The following is a 19,386-nucleotide window of genomic DNA, read 5'->3' as shown; positions in this document are numbered from 1 at the left end:
GGACCATTGGAAGAATTACTGGGGAGTGAGAAAAAGATCAGCCTTGTGTGCTGATAAAATCATCAGTTAAGGTCCAGTGATAGAATCACTGCTGTTGGTGATGGAGTGCGAACGGGAGGTCCAGGAGGTTTGCAGAACTGGATGTTTCACAGCTTATTTTGCAGATGTCTAGAATAAGTTTGTTTGTGCCCTGATTCATTAGGATCCTCCTTCCTGGTGTGCAGTTTTGCAACCACAGTTAATTGCAGAATGGAGAAGCTGGAGCTCTCGCTACCGGACTGCACTTGCAAAAATACAAGCTGAGTTGAAGCTCTTTTAGAAATCAGCTTTCCAAAGTTAATTTTAGCCTTCAGCGTAAACTCAAGGGGGATATCTGTGGAGCTGTCTTCATTTTGGCTGTGGTAGATCTCTCCAGCATGATCTAATGCTCTAAACTCTCAAGTAGGCTGGAAGCAGTTAAACGTGGTTTTTTTTATTATTATTTTTAATGAGGATCTTTATCTGGTTAAAATGTACCTCTGCACCCCCCCCACCCCCACCCCGGAAAATCCATATCTGTGTTCCAAGAACTAGGAAAACTTTCGCAAAAGAAAGAGCTTTAAATATTTTCCCCTTTTCACTAATTATGCTACTTGTCTGCTTTTTGTGCATTTCTGTCACTGTAAGCGAAGCTGTTCCTTTGGGTTACAGAACTGCAGGGAAATTTTTTTTTTTTCTTGTTATTTTAAAGCAACTCCATGAGATTTTTGTGTGCTCACTTAGCTGATGGAAACAGCAGTCTTGGAAATTTGGTTTGTAAAGATTTATTTGATGTTGCGTTTCTGGAGCAGATATAAACGTGTCTCTAACGAGGTATCTCTACCGCTGTAGTAGCGCTCGCCGAAGAGGTTTGTCACCGTGGCCTCCAAGAGGTTGTTTAAAAGAAGTTAAGCAGCTTCTTCATTGTTTTCTTACCAGGAAGGAAATGAAGAAAAAGTTGCAGTCTAACAATTTTCCCTTTCAGGAAGGTCAGGGAGAGCTTTTTCCTTGAGCACCTTCCCAGAGGGGCCACAGGACCCGCCAGCCTCCCCTTGCCACTCGCTCCAGACCCGCGGGGGGAGCGCAGCCCCTTTCCTCGCTCCTTCTCTTGGGTGACCTGGGGAGGTGTGTCAGTGCTGGCGCATTAACTCCCCTCCTGCGCAGACATTATCCTTTTCCACAGCTATTTTCTGTTCTCATTCAGACGCACATCAGACTCTCACGTCCTGATTACTTAAGATTTCTTAAAATTTCTGGACAAAGTGTATGGAGCAGCTTGCTGTGTCGATGCTGCTGCCTTTGCTTGGAGGTCAGAAGGGACAAGGAGCTTCATATTAATTTAAAAGGTGCTTGTGTAAAGGACATCGGTGCCTGTTGGCTGAAGATACCCATTTGATAGTCTAGTCCGCTCACAGTTTCCAGACACCAGACTTCTTCATGTCCTCAGCCATAGTCTTCCTTTAATAAATTAGTTTGCAGTTCCTTAAATCAGCACATGACAGGCACTGAGGTTATTGAACAGGTTAATATATTAAATGCATTACCCCCTCAGCCCTTAAAGGCAAGGTTATGGCTGCACAGTTTATTATTATTACTGCTCGAGCAGACTCAGCGCTCTGCTAAGCCTCCTCTGGAAACTACAGAGCAGGTCCAACTGGCGGAAAGCTCCGAAAGAATTAACTGCTGTTATAGCAGGGCAGATTGATACACAGATTTGCAAAATGTCCCTGCACCCTGCGTATGCTGGGACGCTTCCTTATCGGCTGGGAAGAGGGAAAGGGTCCAAGCATCCCGGTGGAGCCGCTGCTGGGAGCAGGCTTTCATCCCCCTGCTCCTTGGGATGTCACAAACCTCCAATGGGATGAGGACAGGGTTATCCTCAGGAATTTGCTGCCTGCTCCCTTACGCAATGTGGCATGAGACATGTCCCTGGGAACAGAAAATGACCCAGTGGTCCAGGCAGGAGACGAAACACTGAGCAAAAGGGCTCTTTAGCTTACCAGGGAAAGGTTAAAAAAAAAGGAATGAGGGCTGGAAGTAAAAGACTGGCAAATTCAAGTGAAATATTAGCTGTTATTTTTTTAAACAGTGCAGCTATTAAGTCTCAGCACAAGCCTTAATGGGAAATATGCTAATTGTCTATATTTTGAAATCTGCAAATCCAGCCTGGGTACCTTTCTGGAAGATTAGTTTTCAGCTAACGCAAGCTGATAGGCTTGATCCAGAAGATGGCTAATATTTTATAGCCTTTATCAATACAGGCAGGCAGGCTAGATGTTCAAATTCTCTCCTTTAATCTTTAAGTCAATAAGTATAAAAGATAATAACAGAATTTTAAAAAATTGAAATCCTTTGCCCAATAAATTATATAAATTAAAGCTTTCCTTCTCATACAGTCTCACTTGGGGACATTATCTCCATGCTGAGACCTAAATCAAGGCCTGTGCGTTATTTAAGTCACACATAAAACCTATTTCAAGGGTTTATCTGGGACGGAGAGTATTGGCCCGTGGCCGGTTCTCCGTGTGTGAGTGTGTCTCTCAGCGAAATGGGAGTCTGCTAGTTGTAGAGTAGCTGTTGCTCTCCTTGCGTATTGTTTTAAGAGAGGAATATGAAAATACTTATGTCCTGGAAAGCTGTGAATGTTTGTATCACGATGTCGCCTTGGACGCTGAGATCATGCAGTTGGGCATTTTGGGGCTTTTTTTGTTGTTGTTGTTGTTAAATTGTTCACAGTTAGCAGGAGAAATGGAAAGCATGGTGTATGCCCGATACAGACAGGATAATTTTTCTAGGAATCTTAACGTTTCTGTTCCCTACATTTTGTTTTTACTCTGCCACCTTTAAAATACGATAATGGATATTCTGAAAAATTAATTTCCCTCTTCAAATTTAACTGGGAAATCACTTCTAGTCCCTATTAAGCTGCTTTAAGTGCTTTTGGAACACTAGAGTTTTAGCTTTTTCAAAACAACACAAGTATTTAAGCTGCTTTAAGTCCAGAATAAGACCTCACAACATCAGCAGAGCTTAAGCAGCCGGTAATACATAGCTATAAGCAGGCGTAATGAGAGCGCTGTGCTGATACTGCCTGTACTCCTCCACTGCAGCAATAGTTGGGGTGGGGTCACAATTTCCAGGGGTCACAATTTCCACTGATTCCTGAATTTACTTAAATATAGCCCGTTTATTTCAAATCTGGGAACTTTTTGGTAAACAATCCTCACTGAGGACCGCTTACCTGCTTAGGATTCAATATAACTGTTCTGCTATTTAAATCCAGTTTCCCTGCCTGCTAGTTTCTCTCTTGCTCCTTCAAATATGTTTTTTCCACGGTTTCCAAGGAAGCAATGTTATGTGGGGTTTGTTTTTTTTTTTAAGTTGGGAGCCAGAACTCTGTAAGGCAACAAGTAGCTGTGAGTCCTTCCTTGTAGGATTCAGATCCAGCTTTTACTTAGGCAAAGTGGTGTTGATTTTACTGGAAGTTTGCCAAAGGACTTTAGCATTTAATCCTGCCAGCATTAATTAAGGGGTCTAAAAACACAAACTGTAAGAAGAACCCTGATAAGATAAATATCATTGTCCTCCAAATTGCTCCCAAGATGATAACTCAGCTGGTGTAAATAAGCCTCCACCTTTAAACTTCCTTAAAATGATGCAAACTTAGGTCAGATGAGAATCTGACTCGCTGAGTCTCCCTTCCCTAAAAGGATAGCAGCATCCCTATTTTGTTGGAATTTCTTCGTGGTGTGCGTGCAGGGTGCTGCGCATGGATAGACCGTGCACCAGGGAGATTTGCACCGAGAGCTTTGCAGGCTCATCTTGTTCATCAGCGCGCGTGGGTATTACCTTATCTAACCAAATGAGAATGAAGGAAGATGGAAAGCAGAGTAGAAAAAAATAGAAGGGGAAAGAAAGCAACACTTCCTATGAATTGGTCCTTTGGTATTTTGCGTAAACTCCGTCGCACAGGGGTTTTTGGCATTGCCCATGCAGTGCCTTCCAGCTCATGCCCGTGCGGGCAGCCTGGGGGGGGAAGGAAGAGGAAAAGCCATGGTGTTCCCTTGCACAAGGACAGTTGCCTCCAGTGAAAGAAAATAAAAAAGGAAGTGACACTGATGGCTTCTGGCAGAGCTTGTCAACCCGAACCGTTGCTCAGGGTGGAGCTGGGTCAAAGCAGAGGTGCAATGAAGTGACGGGGGAGAGCTGCAGGCTGCAGAAGCAGCCGGCTGGGCTCCCCTGTCTGCCCAGATGCTGCAGCAGGCAGCGGGGAGGACTTGTGTGTATAACCAGCCTTTGGCCATCTGAAGTGGCCAAGGTGGCCACTGTATGCCTCTGAGGACCAGAGTCCTTCCCTCGAGTACGGGGTGGCTGCAGTCTTGCCCAAAACATTGCATCCAACAGCCCCCCCAAGTAATTAACGTCACGCCCTCCCGCTTTAGCCAAAGCCAGAGGGTGTAGCACAGTCAATTTATGAGCTTGTCTTAGGGATGTGGTAGCACCAAAATGCTTGGTGGACCTCCCCTCCCCCCTCTTCCCACCGTGGGGATCGCAGCTGAATTCCCGAGGTGCCACAGACCATGGTTTAACCAACAACCCCCTGCTCAGGCCAGGCATTTTCTTGGGCTTATATTCTGTGCTTGTTGTCATTGGAGAGAATCCAGTTAGGGATTTTTCTGTGGTAACTGAGCAAAGATGGGTCATTTTTGCTAGCCAAGATGTGATGTGCCATGATGGACAGGCAGCAGCAGCAGGGTTTGATTTCAACAAACCGAGGCAGTTTGTCTTTTCGCTAGTTAGGTCCAAAATTAAAATCCAGTTCCATGAGGCCACAATTTGGACTCATTGGATACTTTTTGGTGAAACAGTTTTTTTGCTTTAAAACAATGGTGATTCACTGGAACCAGAGGTGTCCGTGAGAGCATGCTCTTGTCTGACTGGGTGTCTTTGGGTCCACAACAAAACTCCTGGTCCAAAGTGGAGAAAGAGAGGTCTGATGCAGAGCAAGGACCTGAGCCAAGCTGGCCTCATCCTCCTACCTGAGTGTCCTAACCGTAGGGCTAAGGGTATTTAGGCATGAAGTTTTAAAATAATAAATCTCTCTTATTGGAGCTGTTTTGCTGCATTTAAATTATTAAATATCCTTTGAATCCACATCCTAGATGGGTGCCAGATACACAAGGATATATAGTCAGCCTTTGTCTCTCTTGGTCTTTCCTGTTGGAGCTATTCCATTTTGTATAAAATGGACTAAATAAATAATTCATGGGCTAAAGAGAAACTAACTTGGTAGCTAGATGGTTATGGCACTCTTCTGAGATGTGAGGGCGTCACGGGTAATTCTCTGCTCCAATGAATAGTTGCTTATTTATTTATACTATCCGGAGCAGCGGGAGGAGAGGTTGATAGAGGACCTCTATACTCCCACCCAGCTCAGGGACCGGGGGACTCTGTGGATTGCAGGATACCAGCTGAGGGACCTCAGTCCTCAGCTGAAGGTTGTAATAAAGTGTGAGAATTCATTTTTTCCTCAATTTTTTTTTTTTTTTTTTGGTGAGAAAAACAAGCCTCGTGTTCAGCACTACTCTCAAGTGTTAGCTAACAGGAAGGCTGGTGGCACATCATATTCCTGCAGTGAATTTGGAGTGCTCAGCCAGCTCCTGGGCTGTGCTGAGAAATTAAACAGCCCTTGGTGGAGCTTCAGCAAGGGCCCAGGTTTCTTCTCATCATCAGCTCAGCCCATAAAGAGGTGCGGGGGAGAAAAGGGAAAAATGGGACATTTTTTCTTTATTTCTCCTACCCTTTATTTTCCTCTCCATTCCACCTACCTTTTCCCCCTCAGCAAAGGTTCCCCTTTGTTCACCGTTTCCCTTGGATATAAGTAGGGTTAATAACTCTTTAATTAACCTGCCGGTAATTTGGTAATTAGAGAGGTGCCCTGTGAGGCTGGCATGCCCACGAGTTATCCCATCACACGGTCTCAGAGCAGGAGCCAATGCTCCCACACCCTGGACCCCCCCTTGCAGGGGCTGCTCTTCCCATCCTGGCCCTAGGACTCCTCGCTGGTGCTCAGCAGGTGTTCAGCCCCTGGTGCACGGGGCTTCAGAGGGTGTCCGTGACTCCTCCTGCTCCGGGGAGCTGAGAACTTTTGCCTGGTACTTCAGTGCATGCCAGAGCATCTCAGCCATCCTGCTGCGGGGAGAGGGTAATTGTAGGGTTTTTCCCTGTTGCTGGCATCTCAAGCACTCATTTTGGTAGTACCAGTCTGCCCCGTGGGGCTAAGGAGCTCCTCACCTCCAGGCAGGTGACCCTGGGTGCTGGGATGAGGTGGGAGGTGATGCTAGATTGAGATGTGTTTCTCTTCCCTACTTTCCCCCCATTTTTCTTTTCTGCACCATCACAGCTGAATGCATTCCAGGACTTTTCTGCCCCCCCCAAACCCAAATGTGTACCCCAACTGTTTTTTCAGGTTGCACAACACCTGAAAGGTTGCACAACCCTGCCAGCACCTCCTCTTCTACCCCAGTGCAGCAGGGAGGACTTAGCCTGGTGTCATGGGGTATTTGCAATGGACAGTGGTTTGGGGAGAGGCAGAGGCCTCCTTTGTCCAGTTCAGAGCCAAATTATTAACTTGTTATTGCTGAGCTTGCAAAATGAAAAACAAAAAGAAAAAAAAAGAAGAAAAAAAAGAAAAAAAAAGAAAAAAGGAAAAAAAAAAGAAAAAAAAAAAGAAAAAAAAAAAGAGCCATATTGACCAAAAATATGTTTTCTGCTTCTTTTCAGGGAATCTGACTAAACATATGAAGTCAAAGGCCCACAGCAAAAAATGTCAGGAGATGGGCGTGTTGGTATCTTCACTGGTGGATCTGGAAGCCGAAGAAGGTAAAATCTTTCACATTATAAACCTGCTATTCCTGCTAAGAGAGGGCAGTATCCATTCAAGCAGGAGATGTGCTCCGCAGATCATCCTTCCAACAATGTGGAGCAGTTTTGTTCACTCCAGGCTCCTTCCAGCACCCAAGAGGGGATTTCTGCTTGCACGGGGTGGGTTACTGGGCCATCCTGGGAGGCTGCATCCGTGGGACGGTCTGGGAGCCCGTGTCTCCCTGCTGGGGGTTGTGCATGTTTGTCTGAAATATTTTGGCTGGCTGTGAACAGACGGGTAGGGAGCATCCTGCGTTTGGCCCAGTGCTCTGCATGTGGGCTGTGTACATAATAAATAGTGGATCCGTGGCGTGAGAAGGTGCTCCTTGGTATTTTGGGGTGTCTCTAGCAGGCAGTTCAGGAGCCTGACTGCCACGCTGTGGAAGAGCTGTACGAGTCTCCAAAGCAGCAAAACGAGACCCACCCCTGAGGATGCATTGCATGAGGCTGTGAACCCCCACTCTGCTGCTGCAGGCACAGTCTGGTGGGTGAAGGAGAAGAATCAGTCCTGGCACCCCTGGTTATGATCTGTCAGCATATTTCACTGGAGCTGAAGTGCCGAGCATGAGCGCTGGGGCGACCCTTCGGTGCGTGGCCCGTGCAGGCTGTGGTGATGTTCTTGCAGCCGGGATGCACTCCAGGAATACAGGAGTATCAATGACTCGGGGGATACCTTCCTCCTGAAAGGGCCTCCGGAGGAGGACTTTCCCGTAAGGATCATCTCCTAGGGACCTGCCCATCTTACTGTGTTTGGCTGATCCCAGGAGACTCCAAATTACCAGTGCAGACCTGGGCTGAGTCTGGAGGGATTGGTGCATGCATGAGCTGCTCCCGACTCTGCAGGCAGACCCAGCCTGGACCCTGCACCACCGCTGCAGACCTCAGCATGCCGGGATGGGGCGCGAGCAGCCCCGGGGCAGCTGCTTCCCTCATCCCTCATCCCTCATTCTCAGGGGTCTTTTCCATGTGTAGGATGAAGGTGAATCACCCAGGTCAGAAATGATCTGGAAGATTTCTCAGTAGGGAAAGAGCCAGCAAAACTAAAATAACATGGTGCTTTGACATTTAATGGCATGATTCTGAGTGCTCTACAAGAAGATACATTTACCCTGACTCCCCTGCTTATTTCTTTCGTCTACTTATGCACAAACACACACACACAGAGTCTGTCCAAGGCTCTGTAAATTCAGGAGTCTGTTGTTGAGAAGGACGCATGACTCTCTCATTTAGTAATTTCCGCCCTAGTTTATGGTATCTGCAGCTGAATTTCCCTGAAGTCATCCCGAGAAGCAGATCTCCTCCTGGGAGGCTGGGCAGCATCAGGCAGGAGTGCGGTGACCATAAGCACTCCTGTCTCCATCAGAAATGTTGAGGGAAAGGTGAGAAAGATCTCCAAGCTGGGAGGTGAAAGAACATGGAGAAGTCTTGTGTATACTTCACTGTTTGAGCTAGAAAAAGATATTTTACCCAAATTATTGGAGGCTGTGTTCTGACAGCTGTGAAGGGTTGGGTTATGTGTCTCCAGGGAACAGTTAGATGTTTTTACGACTGTTATTCTGTTTCCTTTAGCAAGACCCTGAGTATTCGGGGCTGGAGCCACAGTGCAGGAATTATGGGGAAGAAGCCTTAGGGGTAGCAGACCTCAAGGCATCATGAAATTTTGGGTCATCTGCATTTGCGTTCAGCAGGTCATTTGTGTTTATAGGAAACACTGCACATACCAGCTACAGAGGGAAGAGAGGCTCTGGGAGCACAGGTCTGTCTCTGTCACACTGTGTTTATTCCTGGATAAAACATTTAGTGCCACAGAGCAGGGTGGTGCTTTCTGTTTGCATTGCGTTGCAGGCTGGTCATGACACCATTGACCCTTCCTGGCTGCCACCCCAGAAATCCCAGTATGAAAGCAGCTCTTGCGGCTGTCTTTAGCATTTTTTCCCCCGTTTCCTGTTTCACCCCCCTCTCTCACCCCAAACAATTTTGATTCCCCCATCCCTGGGATTCATTCTGCCACAGCCCGCAAGGGTTTGTTGACAATGGGTTAAAATGAACTTCATAAAACACATGGCGCCACGGTTATTTTTATAAAGTGAACATCAGCTGAGCAAGTTCTGGAGACGGCGCTGTGAGCCAGGGAATGTTAACTCGACAGGAACAACAAACAGTGCTTATCACCCCGGACCCCTGCTGAGGTCAAGTCCATCAGAGGCTTTATTAGGAAAGGGGCTGGTTCCCGGGACATGGGCAGTGTCGCATGCTTCCTGCTTCATAGGTAATTAAAAATCACTAAGTGTGTTTCCCTACGTAGCCCGTGGTGGGACCGGGGTTTGCTCTGCTGCAGGCTGCAGCCCTTCGTGCCGCAGAGGGAGCTCGTGGTACAGGTGGCTCGCAGGGCTGGGGAGGCTGTGCCCGCCGGGCAGCCCTGGCCACTGGGACCCTCCGAGTGCTTTACGTGTCAGTTCTTGAATATCAAAGCTCAGAAATGCTGTCCCCTGCAGCGTGCTGTATCCTTGGGATATCTCCATGCTGGTTAAACTGTGCTGAGGACATTTGCAGGCACTGGCACGCCATCGCCTCAACTTAAACTGCAGGAGCCATCAACAAGATGTCTGTGGTTCAGGCCATCTACCACACTTCAAAAAAAATGCTGAGCACAGTTTGGGCATTAGCATGGCCCTGGGGCCATTCCTGCAGAGGAGGCTGGATATGGCCACCCTTTTTTGGAGGCACAGAGGTGCAGATGCAGAGCAACCTGATGGGGCTGCAGGGCTTGTGTCGCTGATCTGGGACAAATGTGGCTTGAAGGGCTGATGTGACTGTCCTTGACCTGAACAGACCACGGCTCAACTTGCCAGCAGAGAACCTACAGGACGTATCTGAGAAGTCCCACTGGTGAACCAGTCCCAAACCCCGGCGATCGCCCAGTGCAGTGGTACCATGCCCTTTCAGGCTTGGGTTCTGGTTCAGGCCAGGTGTCGTCACCTGGGCGGTCGGCACGAGGACGTGGGAGAAAGAAGGGGCCCTGTGGCACTGCCAGACACCCGTGCCCGCTTTCACAGTGCCTCTCCTGACATATACAGGGATGGACAAAGGGCTCTCCCAGGCCACGCAGAGTAAACGTCTAACAAAGGCTAAGGATACCTGACCTGGCCGACAGCGTGCCGCTCTGCATCAAGGGGTGGCTTTCTTCCTTTTAAATCTGCTTGAACTCTTGGCTTTTCTCCAGCTCTTCAGAGCAGCCTTTCAATCAGGCAGAGACACGCTGTACTTGGCCGTGGCCTTTCCAAAGGAGGGCATGGCCAAAAGAAAACCTGGTCGGGGATTTTGCAGTAGCCGCCCCAAGGGAAAAGTGTTGGCGTGGTGTGAGCAGCAGGAAGCTGCTCCCATGTGGGATGGCTGGAGAACTCCTTCAGCTTGGGAACGCACTTAACTGATTAGCTGATGGTCTCCAGAAATCTCTCCCTGCTGTTATACCACCCGTCGGTGACGCTTCTGCAGATCAGAGCTAGATAGGGAAAGAGGAAAGTGGCTCCTGAAATGTTGGTTGCATGACTCTGAAGAGAACAACTGTTATTTTAAACCTCTCCATTATAGCCAATTAGTACTAATGAATCATATTAATTGAGTGTCACTTTTGAAAACCTGCAAATCAGAAGTCCTACTTATGTTACACGTAATTGCAGGCTTCTGAGGACAGAACTGCAAGGGCTCACTTCACCAGTCCAGGGGAATGCTTTCATTCATGGTTTCCTTCAGTCATTCATCCCCGGGCTCATACAGGGTTAATAGTCGCGCACTCAGCAGCGTGTTGTGCAAGCGGTGTGAAAGCCTGTCCAAGCTGTAAGCTGATGGGAGCACTCTGCGAAGACGGAGGTCTGGCAGGTGACGAGGCTGAGCTGGTCTCAGCCTTTGGCCTCATGGAAAGAGCAGGTCTCAGCAAAAGCCCGAGAAAGGCCCACGTTGCATCCCCAGCTCAGCTGGGAGAGTTACTCAGCGGAGAGGATGGGACCATCAGCTAGGTGACTCTGTTTTTGGCCATTGTTAAGTCATTTGTCCCGGGCGGCTCGTGGCCGGACACACGTGGTTGGACACCTGCTCAGCCCAGCAAGGAAGGGCCCTACCTGGACTGCAGAGGGCAGGAACCCACGAGCTTTCGGAAGGGACTCCTCTCCCGTTGTTGGTGTTGGCTGCGCGGCCGCTCACTGGAATGTCGTGCGCTGTCTGGACTTCATTGCATTATCCGTGCAATCCGTGTAATTTTAGAATTACAAAAAATATACAGTCCCCATTTCCTCCCATTGATGAAGACCATTTGTGTTTGTGTAAAGGGGACGGTCTGCCAGGAAGGAATGCAGAAAGGTGAAAATGGGAAGGCGTGGTATGGGAGGACATTTCCTTTCTTTCCTTCCAGCTTCTTTTTCACCTGGTTAAAGCTAACATTGGGCTTCTGCTGAAATTTCAGATATTCTGCCTTATGAGTAAGGAGGCCCATTGCTCACAAATGCCAAGTAAATGCTAAATAAAGCAGCCAAGAAGATGGTCAGAAAATCGTATTTCATACTGTGATGGTTGGGGCTATTTGAAAGGATGAGAAAATAATGTAAAAAGGGCAGAAAGGTGCATAAGAAATCGGAGATCACAGCTGTGTCCTGCATCCCCTGTTTCTCCGAGTAGTGGATTGTGAAGAGCCTTCCCCTGTGTAACCACAGAGTATCTTCTCTCTTCTTTGCAAAGAGGCTCAGAACAGAGCCTAACAAGGACTATTTTAATTTAAAAAAACAACAAAACAACATTACTATTTCCATGTGACACAAACCAGTGCAGGAAGATGGCTGTGCTTTCCTTGTGGGCAGGCAGGGAGGGAGCAGCGGTTCCTGAAACTCCCTGGATTATTTTAAACTAGAGCTATATTTCACTTGATTGTTTTTATTTCTATTTAAGGGGCAGGAGAAAGTAAGGGGTGTTACTATAAAAGGAGATTGGAGTATAATTCTTCATTCCTGCGTTGGTTTTGCTTGGTGTGATTGCACCAGTTTGGTAGAATACCCTTGGAATAACAGACGTGTAATGAAGGGCAACCCTCGGACAAAGCCGTCGACAGGGCACATTTTCACTAGCTCCCTCTCTTCCTCCATCTCTCCCTCCCTCTCTGTCTTTTCCTGACTTGCCCTTTCTCTGCCCATTAGCTCAGCAAAATGCATTTCAGTTGCAAGAAGCCAGGGCTCCGGTCTGAGCTCTCTTCCTGCCTGCAAGGGCCGTGTTAGGAGGCCAAAGCAAATTCCCTTTGGGCTGTCCCAGGACTCACTGAAATGTTTCCCTTGGTGGCAAATGCAAACAACTCCCCAGTGCGGAGCTGGCTTCGCGTTTCCCTCACTCCATACTTCTGACCTTGCTCTCTGTCCTGGCCAGTGCCTGTCCGTTGCGTGACTGGGGCCAAAAAAGGAGACCACACAGGACAAGGCTCTTGGAGCCATGCAGCAGAGGCTGGGGCTGTAGCTGCCCGTCCGTCCCGAAGCCCATAGATGTCAAACCCCCAAACCAGAGACGGGGACTAGCTCATAGATCTGGTAGTGAAATGCATTCCTTTTCCAAGCAAGAAATATGCACGGTTCACCCTACAGCTGGGAGAACTGGTCATTTGGAATAGTATTTGTTCTGAACTCAGTTCCTTTGGGAGTTTGCACACAACCCACCACTGGATCCTGGGTCCAGCAAACACCATCATTACACAAGCATTTCACAACGCAAGTCAGCCTCTTGGTGGAGAGCCGCTGACTTCGACTCGGTGCTGGATGAGTCCTGCAGTAGGTCTCGCTTTATGGACTAGTTAACAAACACTTTTGAAACGGGGTGGGGAGCAAATGAGATGCATTTCAGGCTGATTCTTGGATGGATCATCAGCCATGGTAAAATACATGTCTTATTTCACTGGTAATGCCGAATACTTCATGAGTGTTTACTAGTAAGGCCCTGTTATTCAAAGTAAACAAAATTAGACTTTTTATACATAATCTCAGTGACTTCTCACTGTGTGGCCATGTCCCCTTCCAAAAACCACCCTGCCTGCTGCAGGCAGGTGTGGTCCAGCCTCAGCATTAGCTCCGTTTAATTTCCCCTCCAGCTCATCCTGCTGACAGATGGCAGCTCTAAATGGAAAACCATTTCAGTGTTCATCAGAGGAAAAACAGTGTCCTAGGCTGAACTGATGGGGAAAAGAGGCCAGCAGTACTGCAATTAGTTACCTGGATTCATGCAGGTGTCAAAGCAGCATCCAGGCATTCTCCTTCCAAAGCTGGGGACCAAGCGTGTCCCAGCAGCTCTGCACCCATCATCTTGGTGCTTGGCACAAACAGAATTTGAGAAACTGGTTTTTTATTAGCCCCACCAGAGCAGTGGGGACTTGCAGAAAAGCCTCCAGACAGTGCAATTTTGTTGAGCTACAGTGACATCCAGTGGCTGTTCCCGATGGACCTCATCAGGCTGAGCTTGCATTTCTGCCAGGATCACTGCACATCTGGCGTGGGGAAATGCAGATTTTTCTCAGTGCAGAGCAGAGCAGCAGGTGAGCCAGCAGCGATCTGCTTGGGAGCCTGGTACCAATCTCAGAAAGCTTCTGCTAGCTCTTAAAAGTAGAAGAGAGATGCTGCATTTTTACCTGCAGATATATTTCAAATCCTTTAGAACTTGCTTTCTGTATACTCCTCATTGTTTACAAGCTCTTTATTAACAAAGCATCCCTATGCAAGGCCTTCCACAGATAGACAGCAAAAGCCTTTGCCACAAAGAAGTATCTGCATGATAGCTAGAATTTATCAAAATAGGGAAAAATCTACAGAAGTTCTTCCAACCCTATCACTTACTTTTTTTTAAGAAGTCCAGTCTCGTTAATGTTTAACTGTCATGTAATCTAGGCAGGAAAAGGCCCAACATGTGGAGCATTGGAACAGTCATCCCAGCAACTTTCCCGTACTTTGGCAGCTGTAGGTATTTTGTAGGCACCATTGCAACAAACAGACATAAAAAGCCCACCAAAGGATGATAGTGCTGCTGTTCTCCTCATCTATTAAGAGCGTTTTTTTGCATTTCTAGAGAAAGGCAGGGTGTGTGAAGGTGTACAGCAGAAACAGGGACCGATGGCTGCGTGTGTTGACAGAGCAATGGCTGGAACCAAAATCAGGGTAGAGTGGGAGGTCCCGATGGTGGGATTCACTGGGATCTACTGGGACCATCAGGAGTGGAGTTGGCACACAGGGCAAGACTGCAAAGGCTTCAAAGCACGAGATGATCAGATCTAGGAAGCAGCCAGGTCCTCTCTCCTCTTGTCCCCTTAGAACTTTTGAGCAGATTTAGCGTAAAAATAGTCCCTGTATGTCTGTTTTACACTCTCTGTTTTGTGTTTGCCCATCCCTTCAGGAACCAGTGAAGACCTATTCCAGGACTCTGAGGGGCGGGAGGGATCTGAGCCAATTGAGGAACACCAGTTTTCAGACCTAGAGGAATCTGATGATGATGACGACAATGAAGATGAGGAAGATGAGGAGGAAGAGGAGAGCCAAGATGAACCACCTTTAAAATTGCCAGAAGGCAAACATACCACCCTCCTGATGCACTCTTCAGGTGGCTCTCCATCTTCTCAAGAGGAAGGCACCGAAATAGCATTGTCCTTAGCCCAAGAAACTGTTTCCAGCAGCCAAAAAGTAGGTGAAGGCCAGCAAGCCTCCTCCTCAGGGCTGGAAACAAAATGGTCAGCAGACAGCAGTGATATTGCTGTGTGCCACAGCTTCTTGAGTCTCCACAGACCAGCTTTGACCTCCACCGAACAATTGGCTTCTGCTGAAAGAGAGTCTGTCACAAGGCCACAGATGTCCTTAGTTATGGACCTGTCAACCTCAAAAGACACCTCCCCAAGAAAAAGGTGGTCTCCGAGCCAGGACTCTGGCAGAGGTGGTGGCAGCAGCAGACCAATGCTAGCGAGAAAGCACCTGTTAACAAAAAATGAAACTTCACCAAAACGGTTTTCACCAACTGGAGAACTGTCTTCTCTAAGGTGCCTGTCTCCAGGGAGAGGGTTGTCTCCTTGCCAGCGCGTCTCTCCCAGGAGGGAGGCATCTCCACTGAGATGTGTGTCACCACGACTTGAGCTGTCGCCCAGCAGGCATCTTTCCCCTAGAAGAGAGCTTTCCCCAAGAACATACCTTCCACCAGAAGGAGAAGTCTCCCCTGTGAGGCACTCGTCGCCGAGCAGAGAGATGTCATCAGTCAGATATTTATCGCTGAAGAAAGTCTTGTCTCCAGGCTGTTCAGAGTCGCCTAGGTATCCATCCCCTGGGAAAGAGGACTTGCCTGGTACTAGCAAATCAGCAGCAGATGACAAAGTTCAAAGCTCATATCAAGCCCAACATGGAATATTATCTTCGATGCCTCTACCTCACAGGTTCTTTGGCAAAAACATACAGCTCTACGAGTCCAAGCTGGTAAGTTCAAGCCCCTCTTGCCTTCTAGTCCCTGCAGTACGTTCTCTGATATGTTTTTTAATGAAGGTTGTAATGCAGAAGTGCACAGTGACTCTGACTGTGACCGATGTCACGGTTAACCCAAAGAAAAATGACAGTGGACAGCAACGGGTTTTGCACCTGTTTTGGTCCTGCCCATCTCAATTGAAGAGAAATAAAGTTGTCCCTTCTCCAGGGGATTATTTACACTCATGACCCAACCAGTCTCCTGCTGAGACAAGCAGTAAGGATGACTGCTTAATAATGACTAGTTGTCACTAAGAGGCTTTTCTATCCTGGGAATTTCGCACCCATTTCTGAGATTTCACCATCTGGGGTGACGCTGTGACCATTTCCCACTGGTCAGTGACCTGAACCAGATCTGAACTAGCCATTGCACTCTACTGCTGACTTCTGGGCTATGTACATACACAGCCAACTGTGTTATATTAACTGCTGAGAAATGTTTGTTTGGACATCTCTGATTTCATCTCGCTTCTCTCTTCAGCACAGAGAAGTGTTTCCCACTGGGTCCAGAAAATAATTTAATCTCTCTGCTGGACATATCAAATCCTATGGGTAAAGGAAAATTTCACATCCCTCCCACTGCTACAGGCAAATTAGACGTCGGGTTTGGTGGAACGTTTCCCATCTCTACTGAAGTGCCTGGCTCTCCTGTAGTTTATGCTGATGAACATGAGATTCAGTTGCTGGAGTTGCTGTGCTGTGAAACTGGTGTGAGGAGAGACTCGAGCCCTTAGGGACTGCACTGGGAAGAGAGAGGCCTTTATACAACCCCTGGAGAACCTGTCATGGCAGATGCTGACCCAGGTCTTTTCCAGAAAAGCCACGCTGCCCAGTGTGCGTTTCTTCCATGTCTATGATAACATACTGTCTTTTGGTGCTGCCTTCCTTCTGCTTTCCTCTATGAGTGTTTGTCTTACCTTCTCAGAGACTATCCTTTGGTTTAGGTCCAGACTTTTGCTTACTTTAATGCTATTTCCCTTTCCTGTCAATTAACGTCTTGTGAATCTCAGGGCTATGGAAACCCCGGTCCTCCAACTCTAAAGCATCTCTGTCAGGAAAACCGCCCGCTGCCGCTACTTGTAGCAAATCCCCTAAGTCCCTAGTCCACAGTAGGAGACAATATTGTATACCCCTGCTTATCTGCCCATTCACACCTTTTAACTTACACTCTCACACACATCCTTTTTGCTCCATTTATGCGCCCAAAGTCACCACTGTTGCTGTTCTCATGTGCCTCCAAAGCAACAGTAAAGACCTGAAGGGAAAACTTTCCATTTATCAGTGAGATGGACAGCTGGGCTTTCATTGCAAAATTACATTCCTGGTAAGGCTACAAGAGACAGAAAGATGAGAGGTGGATTTATCAGATCCCAAATGGAGCTCTGTGCTCAAAACTGGTGCCCTGTGCATTGCTTAGAAACTTGGAGATGATCTTAGCTTAGCTTCAGTGTAAGGCTTTCTGCCAAGTTTGTGCATCAGGTGTGATCATGACCATCTCCCTTCCCACTGGCTCTTGCAGTAGGTAGTCTCTTCTGGTGGCTGTTGCACCACTGAGGTGATTTGTTTGGGGGTTTCCCAGCATCCCTGTAGTGATTCTGCCAAGACTTCATGTGGATAAGTAAGATTTAGCAAGTGTTTGTGCTTGTAACTGCTGACCAAGTATATACTATCTTCAGTGGCCCTTGCTTTCTCTCTCTTCTGTTCTCTTTTCCTGCTTTCCTCTGTCGCCTCTTCATAGAGATCCAGCTCGCAGGGTCAGGCAATTCTCCATAATCCTACAAAGAAATATGCCCTCCAGTGAATCCTCAAATTTTATAGCTAACCCCATCTTAATGGAAAGTTGATTTCAGTTTCTGTTGCTTCCTCTTCTTGGGAGTCCTGTTTAGGGGTTTAATGATAACCTCATCACTAATTAATCCATTTCTGTTTAGCCACATATCTCTCCATGATGTACATTAGGAAACTATGTGAAGCACCAAGAGAGAAAGAGGAAAAGGTAAAATGGTAGGGTCTTAACCCTTGATTTCTACAGACCACACCATGAGGGTGGTGGTGGGGACCACACTGATGGGTGTGCTTTGTGTCAAAAGAGAGTTAATGCTATCTCTCACTTGGTCGAAAACATCCTTGCAATTAGCAGCTGTAAGGATGTAATTCTGCTTTAAGAAAGTACAGGAAAAATAAATAACATTATCCCGGGCTCTTAGAAACCCCATGTACTGAAAGGGATCCAAAGAGGCTCGTATGGCAGGAAACACTGGCATCCTCTGCCAGGGTTTCAGAGGCAATTCTGATAATAGGACAAAGGGTAATGGTTTTAAGCTAAAAGAGGGTAGAGTGAGACTAGACATAAGGAAGAAATTTTTTACGATGAGGGTGGTGAAACATTGGAACAGGTTGCCCAGAGAGGTTCCATCCCTGGAAACACTCAAAGTCAGGTTGGATGGGGCTCTGAGCAACCTGATGTAGTTGAAGGGGGGTTGGGCTAGGTGACCTTTAAAGGTCCCTTCTAACCCAAACCGTTCTGTGATTTTTATAATGATCCAAGCCTGAACCGAAGCCCTGGATCTGTGCCCCAACAGACCATGCGCATATTTATACCCAGAAGGCAAATGCTGTGGGTTGTATTGCTCCTTGCCTTAAAGGTTGAGGGGTCCAAATCTTCCTCGGTTGATTATGTCCCTCAAATTAGAATAAAATGTGAACAAAATCAATCCTTATAATAAGCATTAATGATGCTAATGCTGTAACTTGTGCGTTGCACTGATTCAGCTGTTTCTTTTCCCTCTCTGGTGTAGAAGATAGAACCACGAAGCCCAACATGCTCACCTGGTGTCACACAGCCCGTCTGCTCCAGACCCTTGCAGGCACCTCATGACATACACGTCCACGCTCCCGGCCGCGGGGAGGAGAATGTCTTCAGCCACCTCCCGTTGCATTCGCAGCAGCTCACGAGGACCCCGTATCCTATGATTCCCATTGGGGGCATCCAGATGGTGCAGGCGAGGCCAAGCACCCATCCCAGCTTGGTGCCCAGTTCAGTCGTGTCCCTGCAAGCGGGATACTTTGCCTCTGGCAGCAGCGGCTTCACGGAGTTCAGCCGGGCTCCCGAGAGGGACGAGGAACCACAGGTCCCACGGGAGCCATCATCAGCATCTGTCTCCCCGGTTGCAAAGGTTTCAAAATACACACTGTCCCCAGAGCTTACGAGCAGTGGTTACATAGAAGAGAAAATGAGGACTAGTGAGCTTCAGCAAAAGACAGACCAGGAGGAATACAGGGTAAAAATGTTCGCTGAGTCTAGCCATGCGGAGCAGGCAGGCTGCTCGGCATCCCCAGCCAGCCCCAGCACAACCGACGAGCACTCTCCAAAGCCTTCGACAAGTGGGGAAGAACCCTTGAAAAAAACGGGCAAGAAGCAATCTGGCAGCTCACGCACTTCTTTTGAATCATCCTGCACTTTCATCTCAGATCTCCCCTCCCAGCCGTTGGACCGAAGCAGCAGCACCGGCTGCCTCTCAGAGCCCTCGTCTAGCCATTCGCACGCCCAGCCATTCTCCGGCCGGAGGAGAAACCTCTCCGGAGAGCCCAGCCGCCACGGGGGAACCTCCAGGAAGAGCAGTCCACACCTAGAGCACGCAGATTTAGGTCAAACTCAAAAGAAGGTGGATGAAAACACGGGAAGTACTTAAGCCTCCACCATCTGTTCCACCTTTAGGCTTCCGATGTAAAATCGACAGACATTTTCAACACTATTTCCTTTAGTATAATCATCGCTATAAGAAGCACTCTAGTGAATGACCAAACCCATGGAAGATTCCTGGTTTTCTTTGTCCCAGTCTGGTATTATCTCCACATGTATGCAGTTACTTGTGCCTTTTTCTATACCTTTTGTTGCTTGAAATGTACAAAAATGTTTGAGGCTGTG

General features: G+C 47.7%; 1 protein-coding gene across 1 annotated transcript in view; it reads left to right on the top strand.

Annotated features, from left to right (window-relative positions):
• HIVEP3 (HIVEP zinc finger 3) overlaps positions 1–19,150 on the top strand; it is a 65,702-nt gene extending 46,552 nt beyond the window's left edge. The window contains exons 4-6 of the mRNA XM_075721975.1: positions 6,802–6,900; positions 14,353–15,413; positions 18,257–19,150. Coding sequence (XP_075578090.1) covers positions 6,802–6,900; positions 14,353–15,413; positions 18,257–19,150 — 2,054 coding nt within the window. The remainder of the gene's footprint in view (positions 1–6,801; positions 6,901–14,352; positions 15,414–18,256) is intronic.
• The last annotated feature ends 236 nt before the right edge of the window (positions 19,151–19,386 follow it).

Source organism: Pelecanus crispus, chromosome 16, assembly GCF_030463565.1.
Source record: "Pelecanus crispus isolate bPelCri1 chromosome 16, bPelCri1.pri, whole genome shotgun sequence".
NCBI lineage: Eukaryota > Metazoa > Chordata > Aves > Pelecaniformes > Pelecanidae > Pelecanus > Pelecanus crispus.
This window is presented reverse-complemented; position numbering and strand designations above follow the sequence as displayed.